The 12,763-nt window shown below is 38.7% G+C and overlaps 1 protein-coding gene across 4 annotated transcripts in view; it reads left to right on the top strand.

The window, feature by feature from the left end:
* DNAH17 (dynein axonemal heavy chain 17) overlaps window positions 1-12,763 on the top strand; it is a 12,633,448-nt gene that overhangs the window by 8,865,476 nt on the left and 3,755,209 nt on the right. For all 4 annotated transcript variants that reach the window (XM_078653923.1, XM_078653924.1, XM_078653922.1 and 1 more), the window contains one exon: window positions 12,000-12,164. In XM_078653923.1, coding sequence (XP_078510049.1) covers window positions 12,000-12,164 — 165 coding nt within the window. The remainder of the gene's footprint in view (window positions 1-11,999; window positions 12,165-12,763) is intronic.

Below are 12,763 nucleotides of genomic sequence, written 5' to 3'. Positions count from 1 at the left end.
TAAACCCCTATATGACCACTTCCGGGGGGAAGTGGCATAACCCTGTCACCGAGATCCTAGTTCTTTTTTTTTAAAGTTTGAGTTTATTAAAAAAAAACAAGAAAGAGAGCAGCAATAAAATTATATAAAAAAACCTATGTAGCATCACAATGAGTAAATAAAGTGAGAATATATATTGATAGGACTATTAAGCTGTAAAAAGAAAAGAAAAAATACATCATGTACAGCAAAAAGGAAAAAGGGCAATGGAATTGAAGCAAAGTGTAATTAATGTATAACAATTGAAGGTGACACTATATAAATTATCTAACATTGTAAGCATAACAATAAATGAGATTAAAAAACATGATAATAAACATTTGATAAAAAAGAACTAACTAATCATCTGGGAGTGGCGAGGCAAAGGGAGAAATTAAAGTGGCTTCCTTACAGCATCTGAAACATTTTTAGATGCAACATTTGAAGAGGGAGCTAGAAATAAATAGGTTGTTAAGTGGAGCCATGGAAGATCCCTTTTGATTGCTAGAGATATGGGAGAGACATATTTAGTAGAAAATCAATGATGAAAACAAACAGCATTCCACCAGGATCTGAAGGTGACTTTATCAGCTTGTTTCCAGTTTGAGGTTATTACATTAAATGCAATAGCTACCAATAAATCTAAAAGCTTATAAACTCAGTGGTGATTGAGGCCATTGGGAATTAGAGTACCTGAGAATATATTTGTGAAAGATAAAGGTATCTGAACTTTACAAATCATCTTAATTTGAGACCAGACAAGTTGCCAAAATTGGTGGATTGGAGGACATTCAAACAACATATGTTTTAAGTCTGCAGCCGGGTATGGAAAAGACCAGCAAGTAGAGGATATTTCTGATGAAAAGGAAGATAGGGTCACTGGGGAAAATAGTACTCGATGAGTAATGAAAAAAAGGGTTAGTGCGGTATTTGCAGCCCAAGAGGTTTTGTGAAGTTTAGACCATATTTTATCCCATATAGTAATTGGCCAATCATGAGATGAATCTTTTTCCCATGCCAGTTTAATCTTTGTTTTGTGTTTGTCCAGGGGAAGTTGTAAAGATTTGTATATAGTGGAAGCTGAGGTGGAATTGTCCAGATGTGAAAATAAGATTCTGTACAATACAGGTAGGTTATTAGCACTTGGTAGATTATTGGCTAACAGAAGGATAAAGAAGATTATATTGCGATCTAGAGGAGGAAGGTAGGGAGAATTTAGATTGCAGATCAGAGTAAGTAAGGGGTTGATTATCAGTTATAAGCTGGGATATCCAACTCTAACCTCTAGAATGCCAAGTTTTCCAGTATATAGAACAATTACGAATCCGTAATGATTTATTATGACAAATGGGTTGTTGATGAAGGGAGCTAATAGAGGGATACGATGAAGATAGCAGAGGAACCAAAAGTTTACAGGAATGGGAAATGAAGGGGGAACGTAAAGAAGCAATGTTGGCAGTGAAGGTTAAAATCCCTTGAAAGTCGAAAGAAGCAATAAGAAAGTTCTCCATTTTTAACCAAAGAGGAGGATATAGAGGAAAATCTTTAGATTTCCATTGAGAAGCTTGTTTTCATGAGTAAGCAGAATGGTAAGTTTTAAATTCGGGAAACCTAAGAACACCATTAGGTCTGTCTTTCTTTAAAGAGGACAAGGCTATATGACATGGTTTACCTTTCCATAAGAATTTTATCAAAGTGGAATCAATTTTCTTAAAGTAATATGCAGGAATGTGAATAGGAATCATGGAAATAATATATATATATAAGAGGAGAGAGCATCATCTTAATTGAGTCCAGACGAGCCCACCAAGATTAAAAAAAAGAGGATGCCAGCGATTAATTGTGTTGTGTAGTTTTTTCATAATATAATCAAAGTTTAACTTTAACGTTTCAGATATTAATGGTGCGAACCACAAACCCAGATATTTGATTTTAAGTAGTTGCCAAGAGAACCCGGAATGTTCGAAAAGATGCTTCTGACACAGAACATTTAAAGGCAAAATTTCGCATTTATCAGCGTTAAGACGATAACATGAGAGTTCAGAAAAAGAGGCCACCTGTTGAAGAAAATGAGTAAGAGAGGTTTCAGGATTAAAACAATATAAAAGAATATCATCCACGTAAACTGACATTTTAACCTGCTTAGAACCAAAATGATATGCTTGGTACTACGACAGACAAGCTCTATTAACACCAAAACAAAAAGAGGATACCAACTCTGATTCAATCACTTGTGTTACCACTTTTGGTTCTGAGTCAAATGCCATAAAAAAGATCATAACTAAAAACTGGCATCTCATCTCAAAACTTGAACCACAACTTCCAATACCTCGGTTCGCCTTTAAAAGGTCACGCAACCTTAGGGACCATCTTGTGAAGGCATACAAAGAACCAGTAGTGAGTACAATTCAAAATTTATGGAGAATGGCACCAGTAGTGGGACATTTCCCTTGTGGTTCATGTGTAGCTTGCCACACAACTGTAGCGACTAAATCCTGTTGCATTAATGGAAAAAACTGGGTAATGCGACAACATACTTATTGCTTGACACATAATGTGATTTACTGTATAGAATGCCCATGTGCCCTATTTTATATAGGAAAAACGACTCAAGAAGTTAAAAAAAGAATTATGCAACACCAGTCCCGAATAAGATGCAAAGTTGAAACGGCCCCTATGGTTGAACATTACATCAAAGAACAGCATTCACCTAGTGAAATGAAATGGTTTGTGTTAGAAACTGTGAAACAGTCAAAAAGAAGGCATGATATGGACCGTCTGCTTACTCAAAAGGAAAACAGGTGGATTTGGTCTGCGAATACAGTGAAGAAAGGGCTTAATTCCTTCGTGGAATGGCAAGTGTTGGCTACCTTGCGTTGATAGATGAACAGATCTGGCTGATCGATAGATTAATGGTTATGGGTTGTGAGTTGATAGTCAGATCAGATATAAGTGATAGGTTTTCTGTCCTTTCTAATATGGCCACCGTCTTTTGAGTATTCAATGTGGAGTCCAGATTATTTTCAGTATAATACGTTTCACCATTTTAACACCTCTAGACATGCTCTATACCAGTTTCAGTTAATAAGGACCAATTTGTTGGCGGTGTTTTCATTTTTCATTTTTCATTTTTGATGGTACTCGTTTTTAATTACTACACTGTTCTTGATCATGATAAGTTGTTATATGATACTGTTTGAATAGGTACTGATACGATACTACTGACACCTTTCCAAGATGGCCGCGGTATTTTGGATAGGTTCTGACACTGTTTGTACGGGTCACGTGATCGGACCTTTGTGGGTGTGTTTTTAACACGAGGAAGACGCCGAGCAGGATCCAATTTCCCATTAACGAAAGAGGGCATACGAGGTGGATACTTTAGTGTGCACAAGTAAGTGTATGAACGGAGAGAGCAATTGATTTTAGACGCCGTGGAGTACATTAAAAGAGTTACGGTCTAATGGGCGTTTTTAATTCCGTGTTTCAGGCATTGCGAGGGCAACTGTGTGGCTTTCAATACTGCTGAGTTTGTAAGTACACGCATGTTTTTCTACAGTTGCGCTTTGAGTTATTTGCACTGGAACGTTATGTTTATCCTTGTACTCATTTCACTTTATCTAGAACTATAATTGAGGCAGAAGGTAAGACCATTTAAACTTACATGGCCAATATAATAACAGTGACCTAATGTTTCACGGATGTGAAAACCTTTGCCATTGGTTTGTTTGTCCTTACAGAATTGGTGACATTACAACGTCACAGTGAGTACTGAAAGGAATACTTGTATTTGGTTTACCCAGTGGGTGCATGACAGTATGGGACATCACCACTGAAAATATGTATCTATGTGTAATTTGGATGTAGGAGAGAGTTTTGGGTTCATTGACACTATTGGGGTGGTGATGGTTTATATATGTGCATATGGATTTCAGCACTGGTTGTGATATTGGTTAATAAGTGGATAGACGGTTCATATCATGCTCTTAGGAGATTGTAGATACAATATTGATTTTACCTATAATATTTTAGATTCATGGCGCAACGTTTGTCCTGATGATGGTCTCGTGGAATGATTATGTGAGACCGAAACGTCGACGCTATTGACGCTTCTTTGTATATACTGTTTGTTCTTTTGTTGAATGCTAACACTGTACAAAGTTGTAAATTAATTTATATTTGGCTGATTTGTAAATATTACCCATATAACGTTTAAAAAAGTGTCAAAGACGTACTGCACATGCAGAATGAAATGCAGTACAATTTTCTGTTGCCGTACATGAATGGATATGTGGAGTAACACCTATACAATACCAAAAAGTATATGGTTTGAAAAATCAACATAAAAAGTAAATATTTTGTTTGATACCTCTGTCTCCTGAGTATTGTGATTTCAGGTTCACTTTTGTGACTAGTTAAAAATTATAAATAGTGTTAAATTATTCCTTTAGGAACACTTACTGATTTGTTATTAATGATACCCAGTTCCTTGGGACTATTGGGTTGCCCTATTGTTGTTTAACTAGAACCAAAATGAAATCCAGTAATATAATCATCTTGTCTAATTCTAGTTAAAAAAAGGGTCCGATCCTAAAACAAATAATAATGGAGATAAAGGGCATCCCTGTCGTACCTCCCTACGCAGTGGAAAGTAATCAGAAGTCTTACAGTTAACATATATTGAAGCCTGGGGACCTGAGTATAATAAAGAAATTAAAGCAATTAGTTTAGGAGGACATCCAGCCCATTTCAAAGCATGAAACATAAAGTCCCAACCAATCCTATCAAATGCTTTTTCAGCGTCTAAGGTGATCGCGGCAAGAGGGTGATTCAAGGAAGAGGCCTTGCTTAAAACATTAAAAAGGACTCGAGAATTGTCAAATGCTAGTCCCCCCTTAACGAAACCTGACTGTTCAGGACCAATGAGGTCGGGCAGAATAGGATTAATACGCAGTGCCAACATTTTTTGCAAAGATCTTATAATCTGTGTTGACCAAAGAAATAGGCCGATAATTCTTGCAGAGAGAGTGATCCTTATCATCCTTAGGAATTAAACAGATCAATGCTCCTTGGAACGTGCCTCGAGAAGAGCCATTATCAGAAAATGATTGAAATAAAAGTTAAAGATTGGGCAAAAGGATTTTCGCAAAGTGAATATAAAATTCAATGGCAAAGCCATCTGGTCCAAGTGCTTTCCCAATACGTAACACCGAAACAGCATGGGAAATACCAGCTAAAGAAATATCAATTCGCAAAGGCTCAAAATCAATGTGGTTTGATGAAGGAGATTTAGATCGAGATTTAGATTTATAGATTTATAGAGCGGGTGGCTACCCGAGGGCTTCCAAGCGCTGCGAGATTCCCACTCCATGAAGGCTAGAGATGGATTTGTGACACGGCTTGAACAGCCATATTTTGATCGCTTTCCGGGAAGGAGAGGGAATAGATTGAGAATAAGAAATAAGATCAGACTGTTCTGGTAAGTCTTCAGGAGTACATAAATCCTTACAGAATGAAACAAATTTCTTTAAAATATCCTTATCTTTAAAGATAGGAGTACCAGCAGGACTTTGCAGAGGCTCTATTTTCGTACATTCCTTTCTCACTTTTAATTACTTAGCCAATAATTTCCCCATTTTTTTTGGCCTCCATAATAGCGATAACTACTTTTCAATAGGCAATTGGAAGTAGCATCAGTAGATGGTCTATTAAAAGAAATTTTACAACAATAAGATTTTTTAAAGAGGACTTAGTATTAGAATGATAATATGTATATTCTAATTGTTGAATTTTATGAAGTAATTGGGAGGATTGGGCTTCTGAGGATTTTTTCTTTTGTGATACAACATTTATAATAAAACCTCTGGCAGCTGTTTAAAGGAATCCCACACCATAACAAAGTGAGAATCCGGGGTAGTATTGATAGTAAATATTTCTGACGCTAAGTAATTGAATGTTTGACAAAAAATAGGGTCAAGGAGTAGGGAATTATTAAAATGCCATCTTCCTGGGTGAGGAGGCCCCTGTACTTGTAGATCAATATCTACAAGTACAGGGGCGTGATCTGCGATTAAGATTGAACCAATTTCAGATTGAATGGCATGTTGAGCTAGGGATTTACTGAGAAAATGGTCATCAATATGGGATTGTGAAGGATGTGGGGCCTAATAAAAACTATATTCCCTATGGTCAGGGTGACAAAGTCGCCAAATATCAACCAACCCTATGCAAAGTACTGTGGATGTAAATTGTGAATACATTTTAAAGGGGATACATTTAATTCTAGAGTGCCTATCTAGAATGGGGTCAAGGATTTGATTACAATCACCACCAAATATAATATAGTCATCATCATATGTAAGTAATTTATCAGATACATTAGTCCAGAAAACCTTGTCGACCGTAGGGGCATAAACTATCAAAATAAAAAAAGGGATCTTATCTATAAGAAGCTTAACAATAACCCAAAGATCTTCAGTATCAGCTTCTTGTTGAACAACAGAAACACACAATTTTTTATGACATAAAATCAAACCTCAGTTTTTCTTACCCAGGGATGGAGAGTTAAACACATGACCCCCCCCAGCATCTCTTCAGCTTGGAAGCTTCATTTTCTGAAATATGAGATTCTTGGAGTAAATCAATGTCAGTTTTTAACTTTGCTAGGTGAGATAGCACCCGTTGCCTTTTAATAGGATTATTTAATCCTTTAATATTCCAGGTAGTGACCCAAAATGTAACGTATTAGAAAAGTATGAACAAACAGTATGCTTACAAGAACAGGATTTAACATTGCTTGAGATATATATACAGGGAAAAAAAGGCGAAAGAAATGAAGCAATTGTTTTAGGAAGGAAGACTTGAGTTTGAGGGATAAAATGATCAAATAAAAAAGAGAAAGAGTGTAGAGAAGGAACCATACAAGAGAAAACCAATAGAGAAGGGAGAATATAAAAAAACAAAGAGACAGTACTAGTTATACAAAAGACAACTGAAAAACATACCTATGGATAAAAAACAAAAGGGGGAGTGACTACACCAAAAAATGACAACAACAGCACCGGAGCCCCACCGAACTCCTGAGGGACCACACTCAAAATTTCAACATAAAATGGACACCAAAAAGATGACAGAGTTGTAGGAATAAAACACCTGTATATAACAGGAAGGAAAAACAACAATGTAAAAAGTAATAACATTAGAAGATAAAAGGGAAATATATAGAACAAAAATAAATACTAGAAGATTACGAGAATACAAGCGAGACAACACTCAGAGTATAACCTAGACAAGAAAACATCTACACAAGGCAGAGCAAAAATAATATTTATGCAGACTTTGAGGTGTCAATGACATCAGCTCCATGGTGATGAAGGAATTCCTGTAATACTGCTGGATCTTCAAATGTTGTTGTCTTCTCTTTATTGGTAACCTTGAAGAGACAAGGATGGAGAAGTCCAAATCTAGCATTAATAGAATGTAGTCAAGGACGTAGATCAAGGAATTTCTTCCGGCGGTCTGCCGTAATTTTAGCTACATCCTGAGAGAAAAATAGGCAATGACCTTCCCAAAAATTTGTTTTTTTAGACTTGACAGCAGACGAAACTTGTAGAAGGTCTGTGTATTGCAGAAATAGCATGATGACACCACGTGGTGTCGCAGACATTTTAGGACCCAGCCAATGAGCCCAGAGGAGTAGCAGTCCAAGAGCTTAAGCATAAATGACTGAAAAAAGGCAGTTGGGTTGGAACCCTCAATATTTTCGGGGAGACCATTAATTCTGAGATTGGTCTTGCGATTTGGATTTTCCAAATCCTAAGCCTGTTTTTTGAGTTTAGATATTTCAGATTCTAGAGATGAAAAATGAGAGCATGAGACTTGAAGAGACTCTGTTCTTTGTTCTACAATGTGCACTCGTGTATTCAATGAAGACCATTTATCATTCAGGATCTATAGAGTTTTGTTAGTGTCCTCTATGAAATGTTTCAGAGTACAAATTTCCTCAAGGATTAAATCCGTGGAGGATGAGGAAGAATTCACTGGAGAAGGAGGATCTTTTTTTGGCCGTTTGGTGGAAACCACAGGTAATTTGTTGGAAAGTTGTGTTTTTGGAATGGTGCCTTACGTATGATCAGATTTCTGAGAAGGAAGCTTCTCCATTTCCTGTAAGTTGGAGTCTGAGTCTGAGCACGCAGTAACTTTAGAAGAAGTAGTAAGTTTAAGATTTCTCAGCCTCCCCATATAAGGATGGTGGAGTTTAGTGAGTAAAAATTAAACTAAACTCATTAGGAGTGATTCTTTATTTCCTAGAATCGATGTAAAAGTATGAAATATAGAGGAATGTTAAAATAAAAGAGGAAGCTTAAGCTCTTCAGTTGAGGATGTAGAAAATAATTTAACACATTGCAAAACAGTTCCCAAACATTTGGAATTAGAAGACCTTCTTTATGGGACCGGGTTGTAATTCAAGGAAAGCCAGGGAATTGTAACATCAACAGAAGCAGTGATATGGTGACTACCTATATTGAATAAGTAATCACCTCATAGAGCATGACAAGTAGAGCACAAAATGGCGGCTACTCTCAGAGAAGGCTGACTACAACTCTCACATGTCATAGGAAAAATACAAAGAAGCAGAGGTTCAATAGATGAAAAGGTCCATTTGTTCTTCATAGGAAATCAAACTCCAGCCGTGACCCATTTGCAGAAAACGGAGCCATAAGGAGTCATGTCGAAGCAACGTGAACGCAGTGAAGTGAAATCAAAATGGCGGCAGTTAAAACAAATGATACGGGTCGCGCCATCAAAATAGCTGAAAATTTAACAAAAACGGCATATAAAGAGTTCAACAGCTCACCGCTATGATGTAGAGGAGGAATCCTACATCGTTTGGCTGAAAAAGAAGGATTTCACTCCCGAAGAGAAATCACATCGGAAGCGGTGACGCGGAGCTCCGCAGCTACACGGCCAACTTGTTTGGCGCCGAAGACCCCAAGATCCTAGTTCTAACATCACAAAGGTGATAGGCTTTGAAATGTTGCATCCTCTTCAGGTAGGCCACCTTAGGGGGTGGAACTGACCCGAAGGTGAATGAACCTTTCTGACTACTAAATTTCCTGCCTGTCCTGAGGCCATATGAGCCCTGGTCAGGGTGGTTAGTATCCCTCTGAGGGAAGCCAGATTTCCATATCAAAGGTGGTGGCATCTTCAAAGCCCCTACTTTGGAATGCAAATTTACAGGTCATCCATTGGAAAGGGGGTGTAAACACCCACTGCTGGAGCAGGCTTTGTTCCTGACCTGCTGAGAGCATTGGCTCTCACCTCTGGGGAAACTCATCTGTGGGGGCAGGGTGGTCAGCCAGCACACTGGTAGTTGGTAGGTTTTCAGGGGCACCTCTGAGATGCCCTCTGGTGCATGTATTAATAAATCAATCACTGAAATCAGTGTGAGTTCAATAATACAAGATGTTTGATACCAAATATCTTCGGTTTCAGTGAAGCCTTCATGTAGCGGGGAACTCCTTTTCACCATAGTCTAGAACATGTACTTAAAATGGCTTCCCTGGTCACTTGTATGGATAGAAATTGAACTGACCAGCACTGGGGCATATCTGCTCATGCAGATATATCCACACATGCAGTATAGTGCACGCTGCTTTAGGGCTGTAATGCTTGCTGTAGGGGGACTTACACATACTGTATGTAGTGTCTGCAGGCATGGTAGCCAGGGGATGTGTGCCATATCATGCTTTCACTTTTGTCTGCACTAAGACACGTAGCCTGCAATGCAGTTTGCATGCGTTAGGTGAGGGGCACCTTAGGGTGACACAATACAAGCTGCAGCGCTCTTTGGTACCCATGCCCTAGGTAACTGGGGTACCATTTACTCAGAACTTACAGGGGTGCCAAAGGTATTTCGAATTGAGGAAACAATTGTACAGTTTAGGGAAAGAGATCTAGCACTGGGGACCTGGATAGCAGGAACCCAGTGCACTGGCAGTCAAATTTGCATCGAATACCAGGCAAAACTTGGAGGTGACTATGTCAACAAGTGTATTTCCTACACTTGGGTACTGCAATGTGCATATTCTTTTGCTCAGAGGGGTTGTGCGATAGGCACTATCAATGGGGATTTAACTGCCTTGTCTGCATTCCTCTGTCTGCTAGACCAGCCATCCCTTTTCATGTCCTTCATTGTCATGTGTATTTTTTAGGGGGATGAAAATATGTATTTTTCAACCCCCTTCGTTGTACTCCAGTGAGACCTTAATTTAGTCTTTGGTTTTCTTGTTGGCTCTCCATAGTTGGCCCTTGGGGAACTTTCAAAACAGTTTTTGTGTCTATCACCTTAGTCAGATGGTTGAGCAAGTTTCAAACTCTCAGTTCCTGTCCCCCTTTTACCACTTTTTATCTAGACAAACTGGTATTGGGAACCAGGGCTGCTTTCCTGTCAAAGTGGTGATTCCATCCCACCTTGGTCAGCCCATTACCCTCCCAGCCTTCTAACCTATGCCTTATCCCACTAAGGAGGAGGAGTGGTTGCATCAGTTGGATCCTAGGCGGCTGATCAACTATCTGGACACTAGCAAGTATATGCAACTGGATTACTGGCTCGTTGTCAGTTACTGGGGAGCTAAGAAAAGAAAAGCAGCATAAAAAGGTATCCTACCGAGATGGATCATCCTATGCATCAGAAACTACTATACATTAACCAAGAAAGACCCTCCGGAAGAACTTTGGCCTTGGTAGAATGAGCCCTAACTCACGACTTCTGCCCCTGACAGCGGTACTCCCATCACAGAGATCTGCATGGCAGAGACGTGGGAGTCCCTGTACACTTCTGCCAAGTATTACTGAAGGGATTCCAAAAGTGCAAAGAGGCAGGCATTTTACCAGACTTCTTCTTCAGGATTTCCTTGTCTAAGCATCCAACAACACTCCGTCATGGGCAGGGTATTTTTATGTAGTCTGTTCTACAGCTGTGGCATCTGTAGGTAGAAGTATCCATCAGAAGAAAAAGATATTTATCTGTAGTAATGATCTTTATGGTGGATGCTCTATCTACCTGCAGATAACTCTCTGACCTCTCCACCTCCCTATTTAATAACGTGTTATACGGAAAGTCAATAAGATTCCATTTTAAGATTTTGGTAAGGCACCACTCTATTGATGTCAGTCTGTAGCTCGCCTTGAAGGCTGAGGAAACATTGGTGAAAATTGATGTTGTTATGCCTTAGCGAGTGCTATAGGGTTTCAGTGAAGTCCCCACCCTCCACTTCCGGCGTGGATACAAAGCCGACATGCCTGACTGATGACATATGAGCGTTGAAGTTTCCTGATCCAGTCTGACCCCGGGGATTGTTCTACAGGTGAGGAATTTGCAGGTAGATAAAGTATCCAACAGAAAGATCATAGCTGCAGGTAAGTAACTTTTTCATCTTGCTAAAAATGTTCTGGTATCCAGTACTTATGAGTTCAATTGAGTACAGGGATTTCAGGTAAGTAACTATTACTTAACCACTTGGGCCTAAATATGATACACTAAGAACTGTAAGATTTGAACCAGAGGCAGTGATTAAGGAATGCTTAACTGTGGTGCTGGGAATGAATACTCTTGGATAGCTCGCTAAATTTGATAGAAGTGTATATTGTAGTGCTTTATATATTTATGTTTGTTTAAATAATAAACAATATATTTTTTTCAAATAACTATTACTCATATTTTTTGCTATCTAAACATAGGGCAGCTGCGATGAGCAATATGCACCTGCTGCTACGCTGGCCATCTCCACTCACACTGACAGCTTCACCTCCTGTGCTCTTTTGTCCGTTATAGATATGCTCACTGCAACCGTGTAGCTTGTGATAGACCCTCTTCATTGGTTATCACATGAATGTATTTGTTTTACCAAAAATACAAATGTCTTAAAAATATAGAAGCAGTACAGAAAGATTTCATCTCACACTTCACATATCTTTAGGTGGATGCCCTGAAAGAAAAACTGGCTATACAAGAGATAGAGTTAAATCAAAAAAATGAAGATGCAGACAAGCTCATCCAGGTGGTTGGTGTTGAGACTGAAAAAGTCAGCAATGAAAAACAGATTGCAGATGAAGAAGAGAAGAAAGTTCAGGTCATTAACCTGGTAAGTTAGGTTACTGTCATTTTCTCTGACCATCATTAGAGATGGAGTTAGCTTTAATATTTCAAGATATAGCAGATAACACAAGAGAGTAATGAGAGGTATGAAGATGAAGCCATTAAAGTCTGTATTACACACAAGTGCCTCCCCTTCACATTTGAAAGTACAATTCAAATGAGCACAAATGTCCATCTTTCTCCTCTCTGTAAATCTCCCCAACCTCTATTTCTCCTTCTGTCCTTAGCTTATTCAAGTGTTACTTTTAAATCCACCTGTCATTATCTAACCTCAATCGCTACCTTCTTTTCTGTGTCCTCCAAATTCCCCTGTTTCCCCCTCCCCTCTCAATTCTTCATCTTTGTTTCCATCACATCCATGTGTCCCTGCTTCCATCTCAATACAGCCACTGTTGGCTCTCAAATGCTTTAATCTCAAGTCTTTTTGAAGGTTTCTAGTGCCATTTACTCCAGTTTCCTCCTCAGATTTCCTCAGATGTATTTGCATTATTTTCACCTCTCTCTTATACACCTCTCTTCCTTCCTGCCCAGTGCTGCATTCCTTTTCCTTTCTTTCATCTGCCATCTTATCTCTCCTCTGAAACC

The sequence above is a fragment of the Lissotriton helveticus genome, chromosome 7 (assembly GCF_964261635.1).
Source record: "Lissotriton helveticus chromosome 7, aLisHel1.1, whole genome shotgun sequence".
Classification (NCBI taxonomy): domain Eukaryota; kingdom Metazoa; phylum Chordata; class Amphibia; order Caudata; family Salamandridae; genus Lissotriton; species Lissotriton helveticus.
Note: the sequence above shows the minus strand (reverse complement) of the source record. Positions and strands in the feature narration are given on the sequence as shown.